Genomic DNA, 18807 nt, shown 5'->3' on the forward strand with positions numbered 1-18807 from the left:
CACCAGGGTAGAAATCTCAAAGCATACCGTAAGAATTTTGTTTGTACTGCTTCCAACCTGGAGGACCAAATTCCAGTGAGGGGCTCCAAACTTCAGCAGCATACTCTAGGATAGAACACACAATAGAGAAGTACAGCGAACGTAAGCAAGGTGGATATCTAAATTCTTTGGATACCCTAAATATGAAGCCCAAATCTTGATTGCCTTTAGATATTACATATGCGTAGTGTTTCCGAAAACAGAGAATCGTATCAAGAAGACTTGGGAGTTCTTTGATTACATTTACCCTTTCCAGTATTTCGTTGCTGATGCGGTAGTTTCATATAATAGGTTCTTTCATGCGACTAAAAGAGATGATCGAACACTTGCGCACGCTAGTGGAAAGCTCATTCTTTAGACACCAGTCTGCAAAAATGTCGATTAGTTTTTGTAGTTCACAGCAGTCTTCAATTGATTTGACCGGCACAAACATTTTAAGATCATCAGCGTACAGCAATCTGGATCCTCGTGGAAGTACAGCACAAACGTCGTTAAAGAATAAGGAAAACAATAGTGGTATGAGGTTACTTCTTTGTGGAACGATATTGAAAAACATACAGGACAGTCCATCCGCTTGCCACAACCATCTGCGTGATTCAAAAGGACACGAGGGTGTCCCCGAAACGCGCACGTAGCACATCACTTACTCCAGAGAAGCGTTGATCAGCCGCGTCAGTTTATCCGGAAAACCGTACTCAATGTATAAAACGCTTACTAAATAATAGTCCGCCATCTTGGATTTCAAAATGGTGTCAAACATTGTTGCGGCAGAAAGCCGCATTGTAATCCATCGCGGTTAGCTTCTATTGTCCAGCCGAAGCTAGTCACAAAACGCTATTGTCCGTTCAACCGAACGTGATGCACAAAGGCTATTATTCTGAACATGTATTAAATCTATTTACCGCAAGTGTATAAAAGGCGAATAATAAATAGCAAATATACAGTGCACTAGCAACCACCGCTGTTGGCGGATGGTTGCCGTAAGATAAATCTAGCGTTTTATTTTAGTGTGAAGACATCCAGTCCCGTTGGTAATCGGCCCCCCTAACGACGATCCGGAACAAACATCTATTTTCGACTAGCAGTCGCAGTTAGCTCCGATCTAAAAAAGTCTGTATTGCAAGGTTTTTCATGAAAAATGCTAAATAATAGTCCGCCATCTTGGATTTCAAAATAATGTCAAACATCTATTTTCGACTACTGGCAGTTAGACCCGTTCTAAAAAAGTCTAATTGCAAGGGTTTTCATCTATAATGCTAAACAATAGTCCATCATCTGGAATTTCAAAATGACGAGACTTACAAAAAAAGCATGAGACTATTTTGCAAGATGACATTTAGTATCAGTGACGAAACTGACTGTCATCAGCCCCGATAGGGGCAGCAAGTACATGTAGTTCACTACGAGTTGAGTAGGTTTTTAAACTACTGCACGATTTAGTTAGATACTCTGTCTAGCTCACAGCAGCTCTATGTTTGATTCTAATGGGATGATTTTTATAACCTTTTCCATGTCAATAATTCGTATTTACATTGCTAACTCTAAAAAATATGTTTCTGCGTCGTTGAAATGTATATTTTAAATGCGCTTTTTAAATTTTTGAATTTTTGTGCGATTAAATGTATATTTTTGCAGGTTATGACTAAAAATAATTCAGCGTGTACACATAATGTTTACGTGTTTCTAAAGATGAATTTGTATCAGTGTTTTATCAGAACTGTCAGTTTCGGTTGTCAGTTGCGGTTGTCAGAATGAGCGCAAAACGCTAATTTTTCTCTGAACGGACAATATATTTATGTGCATTTTACTCTTGTTCTCAAAACGAACATTTCATTTTATGCTTCAAACAAACAAAAAATCCGATATTTTGTGATATTTTTTGATAACGCCGTGTCTATTTTTATCGGTGTAGTCAATCGGAATAATGTAATTTGTGTCCCCCGTCTTAGCATGGTTGACCTCATAGCAGTTGAACTATTTCTTTCTCTCATCGCATATTCAGCAAATTCTCTCGAGAAAATTTATGAGCTTGAAACGATTTTTACAGGTAATAATTTTCTTGATTATTTAGCACGGCAGCCATCATGGCGCAATGACTCTCGTAATATTTGCAGGTAGCCCATCGTAAGCTCCCCTATACCAACACAATTTGTTTGAGTCGCATGTATGTACACGCAATTTCGTGACGTACCCAGTATTTACACATGCAAGAGTGACTTGTTTTCCAAACCGTTTGCGTAAACTTTGGTAGTTGACCCAATCGTAGCAAAGCGAGCGAGAGAGCCCACAATCGAGTCGCTATCAAAGCTCAATCGCCATCATCAGCAAAGAAGAAAGAAACGACGGGATCGACGAAGGTGAGCTGGTGCTCTGCTCTGCTGAACAGTCTGCGAACACACGACGAAGAAAGAAAAAACGCGAGTGTAGTGAGTGCGTGTGTGCTTTTCGAACGAAAATTTTCTATTCCCGTGGTGGAAAAGTGTAATTTTCATACGAATTCACTCGCGAAAACGCTTCTTACCGATCGCAGACGTTGGCCACGTTGTCCAACTCGGGTGTGCAATAGGATCCGGGCTAGAGGGCAAGCGAGAACTACGGATTTTACCTCAGATTCTTCCTCCTCCTCCCGTTTCCACCCGCTGCGATTTGTCCGTTCGCCAACGTCGTCAGCCAAAGTCAGCATATTGCCATCGGTTTAAGCAAGTGTGCTGACCAGGAAGGAGGCGAAGAGTGTTCGCTGCCGTTTGAAGGTTTTTTTCGATACGATTTTTCTTCCTCTTGAGATTTTCTCCGCTCCGTTCCCGATTACCGGACGGTTGAGACCCCGAGTACTGGGTTGAAGGAGGGGAAAAAGTGCCACACAGGGGGAAGAAAATCTGAAGTTCGTGTTTGAATGCTGTGAACAGGCAGCAGGAGAGTCGAAAAAGAAAAATAGAAGAAGTGAATCGCAAGGTTTTGGGGGTTTATTGTGTGCTTTTTATGTGGTGATCCTCCGGATCCAAGCAGGCCAGGAAAGGATTGCTTGTGATTGAAAGAAATTAAAATTGGAGATAAACGCCAAACTGGGAACAGAGAAGAATAACAAAATGAATGAGTTTATCGTGGCAGGAAAGTACCGGATCATCCGTAAGATTGGATCCGGTTCGTTCGGCGACATCTATCTGGGAATCAACATCACCAATGGCGAGGAAGTTGCGCTTAAAATGGAAAGCCTGACGGCACGGCACCCCCAGCTGATGTACGAATACAAGCTGTACAAAGTGCTAATCGGGGGCGTCGGAATTCCGCACATCCGTTACTTCGGCCAGGAACGAAACTATAACGTGCTGGTAATGGATCTGTTGGGGCCTTCGCTGGAAGATTTGTTTAACTTTTGCAGTCGCCATTTCACTATAAAAACGGTGCTGATGTTGGTCGATCAAATGATCGGTCGGTTGGAGTATTTGCATATGAAAAATTTCATTCACCGGGACATCAAACCAGACAACTTCCTGATGGGCATCGGCCGGCACTGTAATAAGCTTTTCATGATCGATTTTGGACTAGCGAAAAAGTACCGGGACTTCCGGTCGCGTGTCCACATCATGTACCGCGAGGATAAGAACCTAACAGGCACAGCCCGCTACGCCTCGATCAATGCCCACCTCGGAATCGAACAGAGCCGCAGAGACGACATGGAATCGCTGGGCTACGTCATGATGTATTTCAACCGAGGTTCACTACCCTGGCAAGGACTGAAAGCCACAAACAAGAAGCAGAAGTATGAAAAGATCTCCGAGAAAAAGATGTCCACCCCGATAGAGCTGCTCTGCAAGGGCTTCCCGGCGGAGTTTGCCATGTATCTCAACTACTGTCGCAGTTTGCGGTTCGACGAAGGACCGGATTATATGTATTTGAGACAACTGTTTAGGTAAGTGTTGCACAAAAACGTTCTCTTGCATTTGAACCGTCTCCATTTTTTTCCTCGACGGATTGAAAACAGCTGCTCCCCGGCCGTCTTAGGAGTTGCCGAAATTGATGGTTTCGGTTTCCAGTTCCCCCATTAGCGGCAGGTTGTCGAACTGAGGTTTCTTGTTTGCCCCTTTTTCTCGATCTTGCTTCGTTTCGCTGTTTGCTCATCACATCCCGATTTAACAGTACCTATACCATTCGCCGGTTTCTTTTTCATGCTGGGATCGGCGCTCAGTTGGTTAAGTTGTTAGAAAATGAAAGAAAATAGACTGCATTTTAATACTAGTAGGTATTGGTATATGTAATTGCCTCATAAAAATCAAAGATTTGAATCATGCATTTTATTATATCATTCGATAAATAGTATACCTAAACGAAAACAGGTAGTCACATCAATAAAATAATGTACGTCTAAAGACTAGCATTTATTGGTAGAAAAATTTCGGCAGTCAAAGCTAAAGTTTTTCAGTTGCAAGCTACGTCTTGCACAATGTCTAACGTAAGGCCGAGAACATCAAATCATGCGTTTGATATGAAAACTGTCAAACACAGTTATAGCAATTATTTAACGTAGGGCCCCCTGGTTAGATTTACTTGACGAGATGCAGCCGATTTTTTTTCATTTTAGCGAATAAAGCTCTTGTTGTTGACAGCGGGTTGATAGACAAAATATTGAGACTTGATTGTCATTTGTTTTAGTGTACTACATTCACCAGAGCTGGAGGTTTATGCACAAAAAATGGGTTATCAGTAATATATTCATCAAATAATGCTGTCCGACTTTTTTATTCTTGTTTTTCAATTGCTCTAGAGCGGTTATCATGCTGTCTGTGTATGATATGGCCATTCGATAACGACTTTGGAAAGTGATTATTTCCCCAGAAAATAAAACCTCTCCTTTTACTGCCTAATCGTTGATCGTAAAACTGCGCTAACCTTACTCATAACTAAAGTTTTTTGAGTCAACTGATTTCGATGCCCACAGTATAAGTCGGAGTGCAAATCTGAAATTAGGGACAGCTAAGCAACGAACAACGACATGCTAAACTAAAGTAGGTAATCATAAATTGCTAAGACCATTTGATCAACATTGTACAGGATGCTTGTTAGGTTTATAATATTTTTATTAGCTTATAGTTGTTTCGTCCAGTTGTGAAATCATGACAGATATGGATTGGCATTTCGATAGAGTATTACGAGATGTATGAGCATGCTCCAGGCTCCAGTTCAGAGAGAACTATAATTTTTAGATGCATTGGAAAAGAGTGCTTTTTAATTGATCCTTCAAGTCCTTGGGACTTTAAATGCTTTTCCCGTGTAAACCTTATGGAAGGAGTTAAGCAAACTGTTTTATCCATACGGACTAATGTTGTACTACTACCGTGCCAGGACCATATTGAAAGCAGTGCCTAATTCTGGGCAGTTGAGGAATAGCTAGAATTTTGACAATATTTAAGCAAAATCTGCAACTTGTACAGTTTAGGCATTGTCTTGAATATGGTGGTCTCACACTAACGCAGTCAATTTTTGAAAGCATCCTGCATCCTTTTTGAAACAGGCCAAAAATGATAAGAATGCCTATGTGGAAAATAATCATACTGGTTCTCCGTTATCTGCCGCAGCTCATTTCGTTGGACCGAATCGTACGCCGCCTTAAAGTCCACAAACAAATGATGAGTTTGCAAGTTGTACTCCCGGAACTTGATCGTTTGTGAAGCGACCCTCAGAATTGGGCAATGCAATACCTCGAAGATTTCACATTCAACTCGATGACATTTCATCGACAAATTTCACATTCAAATCGAGGGCAAATCAGCCCGTCCAACCAAGATCTGTCACGTAGCAATAAGAGACCCATTGATAATAAATGAGGTTCATCATAACGCGATGTTATTAACCGTCAGTGTAATCGAACCGACGGAGTGGAGTGCAAACAAATGGGTGCTCAAAAATCAATTCAATTTGAATGCAATGGATCTTGGAACTTGGAAATGGACTTGGAAATGGCAATGGAACGAGCTCGGTTAGACATTGCAAATATTACGTGAGACGATTTGTTCATATCAGAAGACATCTTTCAAGGTTGCGAGGAATATTATCGACAAACGGAAAGAATGTGCGACTTTCTTCATTTAATAAATATTTTAAGTGTTAATTGGGAAAGCGCTAAAGTCGCTGAAAATTCAGTGCATTATAATTCAGTGCTGTTTTATTATGCAATTTTTGACATGTTTTCTCGTCATTCTCCAACGATAACGAAACGTCGAAATTCTACAAATAGCTACCCCGAATGGTTCACACCGGTGCTTGTCAATCTAATGAAAGAAAAGAGATCAGCTTGGAAACGGATGCGCCTTTCTACATCGAACGATCACGTGACAAATTATAAACAAAATCTAAGAGTATTTAAAGCAGTACACAGAGAACCGTATCAAGTTTACATCGTGGATTATAAACTCGTCGAAAGACCAACCCAAACTCATTCTGGTGATTCGTAAATAGTAGAAGAGAAAGATCTGGCGTTTCGGATTATGTGAATTACAAAGGTGTCACGTCTACTGATCCTCAATTGTCATCAGAACTTTTCGCGGCGTATTTTAAAAGTGTGTTCACTGAGACAACCGATTGTTTCAGGGAATTACTTGGCGATAATGATGAGGTACCGTACCGCCCGACACTTGTGTGGAACGCGGTATCGGCAAACTCGACGCCAATAAATCTGCAGCTCCTGATATGCTATCGAACAAAAATCTGAAACAAGTAACGCTGTCACTGGCTTCCGGGTCACTTTTCGGGAATCTGGAAGATTTCGCACGTCATTCCGATGCATAAAAAGGGGCTAAAGGTGATGTAGAAAATTACCGTGGAGTTTGGAAATTAAATAAAAAGAAAACTTATCCAATTTAATTCTACTATGTAAATTTTATTCTTAACAGATACGTATTTCGCCTACGACTTGCAGGCTTGCTCAGTGTCTGTTTTCGAACTCAGAGGTTCCACATTCGAGGTTCGCGAGACTGGTTGGGATCGTATCTCAAAAATACAATCCAATTTGTAAAACTTCGTGGCAACAAATTCTGTCCGTTCATCGTGCACTCAGGAGTACCACAAGGTAGCCACTTAGGACCATTACTGTTTGTGATTTTAATGAACAAATTGCCTAAAGTTATCTCGTATGCAACCGTTCTAACTAATGCCGTCGTCGAAAATCTCTCTTCCAGTTAAGACCATGGATGACTGCTTAAAGTTGCAGCTCGATTTAGAGCATTTTGGAAGGTTCTGTGAAAACTGCGGATTAGAAGTTAATACAAATAAGTGTTCAGTGAGTTTAGTGATTTGACATTTACTAGTTATGTTCGACAACGTTCGCCGGGATAGTACTTTCCCGCGTTCATAATATGTACCTGACCCAGGGGCAACATTCGATAGGTTACTTTCCGTTGTCAGACATATTGCCTGCGTAATTAACAAGAGCCTGAAGCTTTTTGTGTTTGTCAGGAGGTTTGACCGTGACCTCGATGATCCGTATGCAATACCGACGGTCTACAAAGTTCAACGAGAGAATCGAGAGAATCCAGAAGAAATTTGTAAGGTTTGTTCTCAGGCCCTCACTTTTAGAAATTCAGATGGCATAACGTCCTTCACAGCACCCTTATCGTTTTTCAGCTCACTGGTGCCTTCTTGCCCCCCTCCTGTGTTGGTGGCTCCATACCTCCTCCTGTATTGGAAGCTGTCCACTTCGGCATTCTAGACCTGGCTGCTACAGCCGGCCGTTTTGTCAGTAATCAGGTTGCCAGCCCTAGCATTGCACATCACAGGCATGGCGAAATTCCTGCTCCTCATCGTGTTGTAGAAACTCCATGTGTCGTTGCTGGCGATACTCTCCTCTGTGCCGGCGAGCAAGTGAACCTCGTTCTCGCGTTTTTTAGATGGTGGGTTCTTTTTTCCGCAGCTTTATAGTCCACGCATCGTGCCTACCAACTTTTTCGCAGTTCTTTCGCTGGCAACATGGAGGTTCCTCCACAGCCCACTTATAACTTTTCCCTTTCTTTCTGCAGTTAGGCGATTCGTTGATCAAGCTTACTGGCGTATTCCGAGGCCACGCCATTTGCCGTCTACCGCTGGATGTTGAAACGTAGCGTCTTCTCAGTGCGAGCCTTTGTCGCGTTTGAACACACACGGCGAGATCACGTGGTCAGAGTCGATATTTGATCCCCGAAAAGATCGTACATCGATGATATCCGAAAAGTGTCGACCGTCAATCAAGATATGATCGATCCGAAAGCTAGAGTTTCCATTTGGATACCTCCAGGTGTGTTTTCGAATACTCAGACGTGGAACGAATGTGCTACAGGTGGCCGTTCCTCTGGACGAGGCAAAATTTATGAGCCTTAGACCGTTATCATTTGTCGACAGAAGAAGGCTATGTCTTCCAATGATAGGACGAAAGAATTCTTCAATGATTTTCACGTCATGTTTTGGCTACTCTCCATAGGTCCTCTCGAGCCTGTTGCAGAACTCGTCCTTAGCATTTTCAGCAGCATCGGATTTATCATTTATCCATGCGTATACGTTGATTAGGCTGTTTTTGAAGAATTTTCCCTTAATTCTCAACACACATTAAGGATGTCTAGGTGCTACATTCCGTTATCGAAACTTAACCTTCTGTTTTTATACGACATACTTCACAGCCAGTCGTTTGTGCAGGACAATTGCAGGGTCAGTCCCACATCAAATTACATCACGGAAACGCTTAACTCCAATCATAAGGTTCTGTACAAAATCAGGCTGCTGCTTCTTCTGTACGGAAACCCACTTTTTCTTCATGTTTTTCTCAGATTTGACCTCCTTGGGATGCTTTCGTAGTGCCTGCATCGTAATAGCCCAGTATTTTTCGATGGGCCTTAGGTCCGGTACGTTAGGGGGTTCATGTCCTTGGGTGCGAAAGTAACCCCGTTTTCTTGAATAGTAGTACAAAGCTAGATCTGGCCAGAAGATCGCAGGGCACTCGTTTTGCTTCAACAGAAGATGCAGACGCGTCTGTAGACACTCCGTCCCGGTAGTCACGAACGGCGCATTCTGTTTACCACATGAGCAGATCGCTTGCCAAATCATGTAACTTTGAAATTTTCTGCTTCCTTGTTTCCTTCAAAACATCTAACTTGTACTGGGCAGTGAAGAACAGTAGCGCTAGAAGTCCACCGTGACGTAATCCATGATGAGATAATGAGGCTTCGTCAGCATCTGGGTGTACAGTTTCCGGGCCCGTGCCATTCCACCTTATTTTGCCGTTCGTCATGATTTGGAGCCTTCTGTATTCTGTACGTATGCAGTCCCTCTCCGTTCTTGGGTCTTTGAACGAAACACTTGGGCAGATTCAACTTTTTGGCGGCATCCATGGCCGAAGCATTGGGATTCCGCTTAAACGTTTTCACAACACGCTTGTTATCCTGATCAACGATAGAACATCCATTCTGACCCCATTTCTGGCTTCCGTTCGATGCTCACTGTTTGGTAGCAACGTTTAATCACACGACTCACCGTTGACTGCATGATTCCGAGTTGTTTTCCGATGTCACAGAATTGAGGATTTTTCAGGTGCTTGTGCAAATTCAATTCGCGACGTTGCTTTTCGGGTGAGGTAATTTCTTCCAAGTTTCGGAAAACAGACACCGGTAAAAATACAGTTTAAACAATACACTCGAAACTACTTCTATCCCAATTTTCAAGAGAAAATACCCAATGGGTAATCCGTGATGCAGTTTGATGTGGGACACCCTTTACACGGTCATCTATGGGCCTCGACTGGATAACTCGTTGCTTTTACTTTCCCAACACTACGAAACTGACTCCATGTTCTAGCTTTCTACCGCTCCTGTAGTCGATGTGGTATTTGAAACAAGTGCCTGCAATAGAGGGAGTACTGCACGGAACTCCCTTTCTCCGGAATTTGACCACCGAACTTTCTGAATAGCAGCGATTTCCACTCCTCGTGCCGGTTCATGGAGAGTACGGACATTCCAAGTAACAAGCCGTATTTCCATTCGCGTTCGTGGACTGGACACTAAGAGTTTCGCAGAGTCGCGATACCTACATCCCGCTGATAGGTCTGCCATCTTAGGCATAGCTCATAGAATACACCATTTCATACTCAGCCGCTTGCTCTGAGACAGACGCTTTTTGAGGCGCTCCTCATCTGAGGAACAGGCGCTCAAGTTAGCACCTCCTAGCTTAACTGCTCCAGTTTGTACATAAAGTATGTCCAGGTAAAGCCATGGATCGTCATCGTTTGACCTAGATCTTCGAGAAGGAGCTACTAGGTAGGTGCTAGAGAGAGCCAGAGTAATATTTGGCGCTCCTTTCAAGTAACTCTCCTCATTTATACCCAACTCATACATGAAAATCCAGAAAGCCAGAAAAAGGCTGATGATGATAATCGGATGATTTTTTTCTGGCGAGAGACAAGATTTAGTTGATATTTTCGGGGAACGTCGTAGTTAAGTGCGTTACGGAGGAAAACTCAGAGACAAAAAAAAACATCTTATCTTTTGGAAATGAATTGTGTTATGCTATGGGTAGGTCACTGTCCGCGGGAGGCCAACGCTGTTTTCCCTGGAACCTCGTTCTACCATGTATTTGGTTTTTGACCCATTGATTTGTAATTCAATCCTCCTAGCTTTAGTGTAGCGTAGATTGCCTCCGTTGTCCCGATGTTAAGGTTGACTGCGAAAGGTACCAATTCTTTTGTATAAGATCGTTCCTTTCATTTCGATGCTCGGCGGTTCACACCTTCAATACCTTTGTCAAATAACACAGAACAGTCCATCCCCTTACCGCAACCATCTAGGCGATTCCACGGGACTCGCGAGTGTTCCCGAAACACGCACATAGCACATCACTCGCTCCAGTGTAGCTTTGATTAGTCGCGTCAGTTTTTTAGTTCTCGGAAAAGCGTTGTACTGCCATAGCTATTCACGCTCGACCGTATCGTATGCTGCACTGAAATCCACGATAATATGATGCGTGGGCACTTTGTACTCTCGAGATTTCAGGAGGCTTTGTCGGAGAGTGAAAATTTGATCCGTAGTAAAGCCCACCTGGTACTGCTCTGCAAAAACCATTTGCTATCAAGCATAGCAGAAGTAACAAGATCTGGAGGAGGCGGCGTTGATCAATGTAATGCCGCGGCAATCGAACTGATCGCCCTTTTAATAGAGGGAACGGGCCACAACTTCCATCCAGTCGCCTGGTAGTTTCTCCTCTAGTGAAATGCCATTATTAGTGGTTTCTTACCATTTTTGTAGAGTTCTGTCGCGAGACTGATCTCCTCGGATCTCATCGAGTTTCGATATAATTGTTGCAAAATTCAAATCGAATGCAATTAATTTCCAGAACTCAGAATCCGCAACAATATTTTATTGGAATCAAATGTCATGTTTATTTAATTTATTTCACCATCTTCGACTACATCGTACAGATTGTTTACTTAATAACTAATTTAAGCCTCGGATTACATTACTAAACACATTTCTAGACAGATTAAAATCGAACACATTACAAACGTCGTTGAAGGAACGCAAGCAGACATCAAAACAATTTTATTCACACCATAATTTGTTCTGTGGAATTGGATGGCCAATAACGGTGGATTCCGAAGCCGACGAGGAGATACATTTCAAGGTATCTGGTACAGGAGTTCCGGGCAATCCACATTGCCTGTTATTAGGTCGAATATAAATAGACGCTGCTGTTTGACGCGTCGGACTGCGAGGATATCCAGGCTAATCAGTTGACAACGGTCTATGTAACTGGGAAGATTGACTGGATCATTCCACGGTAGCTGAGGCAAGGCGAACCGCAAATTTTTTTCAGAATTCGCTCAATCGCAAGGATCTGTGTTACGTATGCAGGAGCCCAAACCGGTGAAGCATACTCCAAAATGCTGCGTACGAAAGAGCAATATAGCGTCTTGAGGCAATAAACGTCAGTGAATCCAGACGCATGGCGTCGCATAAAACCAAGCACGATGTATGCTTTAGCAGTGACTCTACTTATATGCTCGTCGAACCTCAATTTAGAGTCGATAGTAACGCCTAGGTCGAGAATAGAGTTAACACGTTCCAGACAATCCGGTCCCATGCTGTATTGATGTAGAAAAACGGTGTTACGGCGACTGTATGATATTACTTTACACTTATTGCTGTTAACACGTATGCCATTGTCACTGCACCAGACTAGCAAACGATTAATATCCTCCTGTAATGCGACACAATCGGCAGGGGCAGCAATCACCCGAAATTTTTTTAGATCGTCGGCTAAATTTTTAGATGAGCGGGCCAAGGACACTGCCTTGAGGGACACCAGACGATATGTCAAATGTTCTGGAGCGCACGGAGTTTACTGTAACGAATGCTTTGTGATCGGATAAGTATGAGTAAAGCCATTCGGTAAACCATGAGGTAAATCCGATGTAGTTCAGGTTTTCAATAATAAGATTGTATGGTACAGTATCAAAAGCTTTCGCAAAATCAAAAAAGATCGTATCCACTTGCCGCTTAGCTTCTAGCTCACGTGATATCGCAGTGACGTAGCACATAAGATTTGATGTTGCCGAACGATGCTTCATAAATCCATGCTGGCTGTTAGAGATGATCGGTGCAACTGACCTGTATATAGTTGTATGGAGTAGTTTTTCGAATACCTTGCTGAAGCTGCAAAGTATGGATATGCCACGGTAATTGGTGACCGATTTGTAACTTCCGGGCTTATGGATCGGCACGATAGACACCATTTTCCATGCAATTAGAAACGATCCACTACTGATTGAGCTGTTAAAAACAGCGGCAATCGGCAATGCAAGTGAAATGGCGCAGTTTTTTTTAAATACTGGTGGTAGACTGCCTGTTCCGGGTCCTTTCATTGAATCGAGATCTTAAAGAGCTTTCCGAACCTCGTATATAGAAAACTGCGCTAGATTAATATCACGGAACGGTATATGCTCGAAGCAGTTGTGTCGCTGGACGGGTGATGCTTTACCAAATACGCCCTCGAAAAACAGCGAAAAGATTAGCTGGTTTTGACCTCGAATGAGAAGTTGTTCCTTCGAAGTTGACCGACAGAGGAATATTGTTGCCAGTTCTACGTTTCTTAACCAAATTCCAGAAACAGGAGGGGTCCTGTTTAACGGCAGACTGAATCCTTTGCAAATAGTTGTCATATGTTGCGGTACCGACAGCTTTGTACTCATCCTCACGCTCCCGAATTTTAGCTGTATCTGTTTCGCTTTTAGTAAAGAAATATTGGTTGCGCATTTTACGGAGGTTGTTACGAAGGTTTCGAAGCTGAGGGGTCCACCACGGGTGCTTGAAGTTGGAGACCAACACTTGTCTTTTTTTGGGCACATGTCTAGTGATAACACCGAAAAGTGAATCATAGACAGCAAGTAGCATCTGGTCAACTGAGTCAGTGTTAGAAAACCGATTGTCCCACTCCATGTCCGCAAAAATTGGGTATAATTTTGATGCTATTAATTCTACTACAAGAGAGGAAAAACTGATAAAGTCCATTTTTAAATCCCTAACCAGCATGAAAGAGCAGTTTAGAATCACGTGCTTTAGCACTTTCGTTTTTTAATGCCGTTGAAGATTTGGTTCACGTCGTCGAATAAACTTTCACCACTCGGTGTAGATTCATTGCCAAAATTATCACACCCAAAATAAAATTTATTACAACATGGAAGATTCACTTCTTTCCTCCGTAATGTGTAGCACATTCATTCTGTGCGGTAAAAAGTAAGAAGGTCCACTCTTTTTTTTGCTGTGCATATCTCCGTCGCGAGTAGCAAAGTGAGCTGACTTTGAATTCATCCATCAGCGGCAACGAGAATTTATTCGCACTCTGGTGCTGGTTGGTGGTTGGTGTTTGCTTTGCTTGATGTTGTATTTAGGTACGTAGGAAGGTGCAGCGTAGCGACTACTTAACTACGAGCAAGTGACGGCACTCGTGAATGATTTGTTTTCGTTTTGATTTGCGTCGCTAGCAGCGGTGACCCGTCTCAAATCGTCTTGAATCAATTCCCCAAGGGGTATTATAATTATGTGCTGTGAATGCTCTGCTGTGTGACGACATCCTACTGCAGTGCGATTGTGAGAATGACTCGAAACTGATAAGCCTTTTGGGTGAAGAACGGTTTTCTCACAATAATGAGTTGGATGAATTAGAAATTCGAGGATCTACTATGGGTCCTATTCTGTAAGTCACGTCGAGTGTCACTTTTCTCGACTAGTCGACTTTTGGTATTATGTAAGTCACACGCGACCCGATTTTGTCGAGTAACTCGACTGAGTCAACCGCCAAAAAGCTAGTGACTAAACGGTTAGCAAGTGACGCCTGAGCTAGCTTTGTTTTGGTCGTGCATTGAGCCGCTATGCTGCCCGTTCTTCTTGCACTCGACGCTCGACAGTGACTGAGTCGAGCCGAGTTGCTCAACGTGACTTACAGAATAGGGCCCTATGTATAGGATTATTTTTACGTGTGAAGTCGCTAAGTGTTCGGTTTACTCAACTCTGTCAGCATTTGAAAAATGGCTTTTCAGCACAGGAAAGCATGCTCCGCATGCGCATATCTAATAGTCGAAACCGAATGTTAATGTTCGATGGTCGATTCTGTTTTTCTCGCAATGTATCGTTATCGGGTAGGGACTAATTCGTACTGGTTCGAGCAATCCGCAGCGCCGCTGCTGATTGTGGTTGTGGATTTTACGGTGCATCATCGTACGATTGTCACCATGACGAACTCTGTTGATAACGTCTTTTGCGTATTGCCTTTTCTGTCAGTAAACAGGAATCAAGTCCCTGTCAGATGAAGTTCAGATGATTACGCTGATCTGTGCTTGCATATGCTTCCGTCTCTGTTCGCTTTATGCGAGACTAGACAAAGCTCATTTCAATGGTCCCACAAAACTTTACCAATCAATTTACATTTTTCGTTTCCGTTGATCAATATTTCGAAGGAAGCCTTCGAACCAGCGAAACAGCAGCGCGCAATAGTTTCGGGCAATCGTGAGCTGTCCTTGACACAATTCGCCTTTCTCTCACCTTGCCAGCCTGCCTGCCTGCCTGCTCGCTGACGGCGCATACTAACTGCTCGCAGCTTTCCGACTCGGCTTTGGCCACTGCCAGACAGTTATCGCACGTATTAAGTAGTTATTGGAAATGGTGAGGGTGCAAACAAAACTGGAAAAACGATACCACCGAGCAACCAGCAACCAAACACGTCGACCACCGTGCTTGCGTAGAAGTTTTTTTCTTTCGTTGTAGACGTGTAAGCGCGCTGGCAGAAGCGCAATTTGTACTAATCGGTTCAGCACTGTACAGTAGAAGTAAAAAAAATCGTTTGGAAAAAAGATTTCAAGTGATGTCTAAACATCCATCCATCCATCCATCCATCCATGAGCGTCGAAGAAGGTTTAAAATATCTTTTCCGGTGAATTTCTCTTCGGAAGTTCATGCTAAATTAGGATTTTCAAAGCCGAAAATGCGCCTGCATGCAAAGTTAGTAAATAACCGCAAAATGTAATCTTTCATTTTGAATCTTCAAATGACAAAACTTTATTACCGCATCACTTTTTCCAGTCGATAGCCATGTAATTTTCTACAATCAAAACGCTAAATCTATACCTATAAAGAAGGATTTCTGTCTGTCTGTCTGTCCGTATGTTCCTTATAGAATCGAAAACTACTGAACCAATCGGCATGAAAATATGCATGTAGAGGTTTTTTGGGGCCAGGAAAGGTTTTAGTGATGGTTAGAAACCCTTCCCCCAACTAAGAGGGGGGGCTCCCATACAAATGAAACACAAATTTCTGCATAACTCGACAACTAATCAAGCAAATAGAACAAAAATTGGCATGTGGGTGTTTTCGAATTCTAGTGGGTGACAAGAATTTATTCTATGGTAAATTGAGACCCCTCCCCTCTTTATAAGGGGAATTATAACTCCTCTCCTCTTTAAAAGGGGGGGTTTCCATACAAATTTCCTCATAACTCGAGAACTAATCAAGCAAATGGAACCAAATTTGGCATGTGTAGGTTTTCGAGGGAGAGAATATTTTCTATAGTAAATTAGGACCCCTCCCCACTTTAAGAGGGGGGGCTCCTGTACCAAAGAAACACAATTTTCCTCATAACTCGAGAAGTAATTAATCAAATGGAACCAAATTTGGCATGTGGGTGTTTTTGGAGACAAAATTTTTTTCTATGATGAATTGGGACCCCTCCCCGTTTTAGGAGGGGGGGATCCTATACACATGAAATACAAATTTCCTCATAACTGAAGAACTAATCAAGCAAATGGAACAAAATTTGGCATGTGAAAGTTTTCGAGGACAAGAATATTTTCTATGGTAAATAAGGACCCCTCCCAACTTTAAGAGGGGGGGGCTCCTATACAAACGAAATACAAATTTCCTTATAACTTGAGAACTAATCAAGCAAATGGAACCAAATTTGGCATGTGGGAGATTTTGGAGTCTTGAATTTATTTTATGATAGTTAGAGACCTCTCACCCCTATGGTAGGGGGATATGGACTCTCATACAAATAAAACAGAAATTTTTGCGAAACTCAAAAACTAATGGAACTCGAGAAATTCGAGACTCTGCATAAAACATTAGTCAATACAAGACCACAAAAACTATTTATAGTAACACTAGATCATTCAGGACGAGACGGTCGCGAATGTTGCCGGTGACCCGCCGGCGGAAGCGCCGCCCACTGGGGGGCTTGCAAAACTCGAGATTGTGACAAAGATCATCCGAGATTCATGATTCATGTACAACACAGGTTAATTTGTGGCAATACGAAGTTTGTCGGGTCAGCTAGTATAAATATAAAGTTTGTGGAATAAGTGTGTTCATGAAGAAGAGATATATTTTCGGAACACACCTTGCTACAGATTTAATTTAATAAAAAAGAAAATACTAGTCATGCACCCACAGCCATTCTTTGAATTTGTCAACCACACCTCTGTGCCTGACTTACAGGGTGGCATCAGGTATCAGGTATCAGCATCTTTGGCTCGAGCAGCACGTTCCTCACAATCATGTGGAAGATTTGTGCTTTGCCCATCTTGCCCGTGTCATCATTTACCCGATGAGGACGGGAAGGAAAACAGGAGGAATAGGAAGGGGTGGATGAGGAATTTGGACAAACACAAACACATATATCTTCTTCTTCTTCAGCAGCATAGAGCCGGGGTCGCTCGTGCTGTTTCAAGCACTCGTCTCCATTCAACTCGGTCTTGGGCCACTCGTCGCCAATTTCCTAGTCGTCTCAGAAGTCGCAAATCGCTTTCGACCTGGTCGAGCCATCGTGCACGTTGGGCCCCCCTGTTCCTGGTGCCGGTGGGGCTGTTGAAGAGGACTATTTTCGTCGCACTGTCGTCCGGCATCCTTACGACGTGTCCGGCCCACCGTAGCTTGCTAACTTTCGCTAGATGTACGATGGGAGTCTCCCCAAGCAGTGCCTGTAGCTCGTGATTCATACGCCTCCGCCACTCTCCGCTTTCAGTTTGTACTCCGCCAAATATCGTCCGCAGCACTTTCCGCTCAAAAACGGCAAGGGCGCATATGTCCTCCGTAAGCAGCGTCACGGCTTGAAGTCCATAAAGAACTACCGGTCTAATAATGGTTTTGTACATTGTTAGTTTCGTGCGGTGGAGTATGCTTCCTGATCGTAGCGTTTTACGAAGGGCAAAGTAGGCCCGACTTCCCGCTTGGATGCGCCGCTGGATCTCCTTACTAGTGTTGTTGTCCGCGGTCACCAGCGATCCCAAATACACGAACTCCTCTACCACTTCCAGTTCGTCGCCGTCAACGGTTACCGTCCGTGGGAGGCGCGCATTTGTTTCCTATGAGCCTCTTCCTTTCATGTATTTGGTCTTCGACGCATTTATTTTTAGCCCAATTCTCCTAGACTCCGCTTTCAGTCTGGCGTAGATTGCCTCCGTCGTCGCAAAGTTCCTGGCAATGATATCGAAGTCATCTGCAAAGCCTAGAAGTTGGCTACTCTTGGTAAAAATCGTGCCTCCCGTGTCGATGCCCGCTCGTCGGATCACTCCCTCAAGAGCGATGTTGTACAGCATGCAGGATAGACCGTCACCTTGTCTCAACCCTCGTCGCGTCTCGAAGGGCCTCGAGAGTGTCCCAGAGATGCGTACGAAACACATCACTCGATCCAATGTAGCTCTGATCAGTCGCGTCAGTTTGTCCGGAAAACCGTATTCGTGCATTATCTGCCATGTCTCGATCGACAGAATCGTATGCTGCTTTGAAATCAATAAAGATGTGATTTGTGGGCACGTTGTACTCCCGACATTTCTGCAAGACCTGTCGGATAGTAAAAATTTGGTCCGTAGTTGCGCGAGCCCCCATGAAACCCGCCTGATAATTCCCTACGAAACCTTGTGCTATCGGTGACAGCCGGCGTAACAGGATCTGGGAGAGTACCTTGTAGGCGGCGTTTACCAGCGTACGATAGTTGCAGCAGTCTAGCCGATCACCCTTTTTGTAGATGGGGCAAATCACTCCTTCCATCCATTCCTCCGGTAGCTTTTCCTCCTCCCAAATCCTCGAAATCTCATACACATACATACCGAGAGATTTTTGTACCCCCGAGGGGATACTGCAATCCTTGGTAGTTAACTTATTAATAGTACACCCCCTGGGGGTATACCCACGATAAATAAGAGCTTATAGCTCAATACCGCTTTCGGTAAGAAACATCAAAATGTCTCGTAATTTTAGTTTCCTAAAATCC

At 43.2% G+C, this 18807-nt stretch overlaps 1 protein-coding gene across 1 annotated transcript in view; it reads left to right on the forward strand.

The window, feature by feature from the left end:
* The first annotated feature begins 2358 nt into the window (after window positions 1-2358).
* Window positions 2359-18807, forward strand: part of LOC128732965 (casein kinase I-like) — a 71013-nt gene continuing 54564 nt past the window's right edge. Inside the window, exon 1 of the mRNA XM_053826462.1 lies at window positions 2359-3949. Within this exon, the coding sequence (XP_053682437.1) occupies window positions 3126-3949 (824 nt within the window). The 5' untranslated portion in view covers window positions 2359-3125. The remainder of the gene's footprint in view (window positions 3950-18807) is intronic.

The sequence above is a fragment of the Sabethes cyaneus genome, chromosome 1, assembly GCF_943734655.1.
Source record: "Sabethes cyaneus chromosome 1, idSabCyanKW18_F2, whole genome shotgun sequence".
Classification (NCBI taxonomy): Eukaryota; Metazoa; Arthropoda; class Insecta; order Diptera; family Culicidae; genus Sabethes; species Sabethes cyaneus.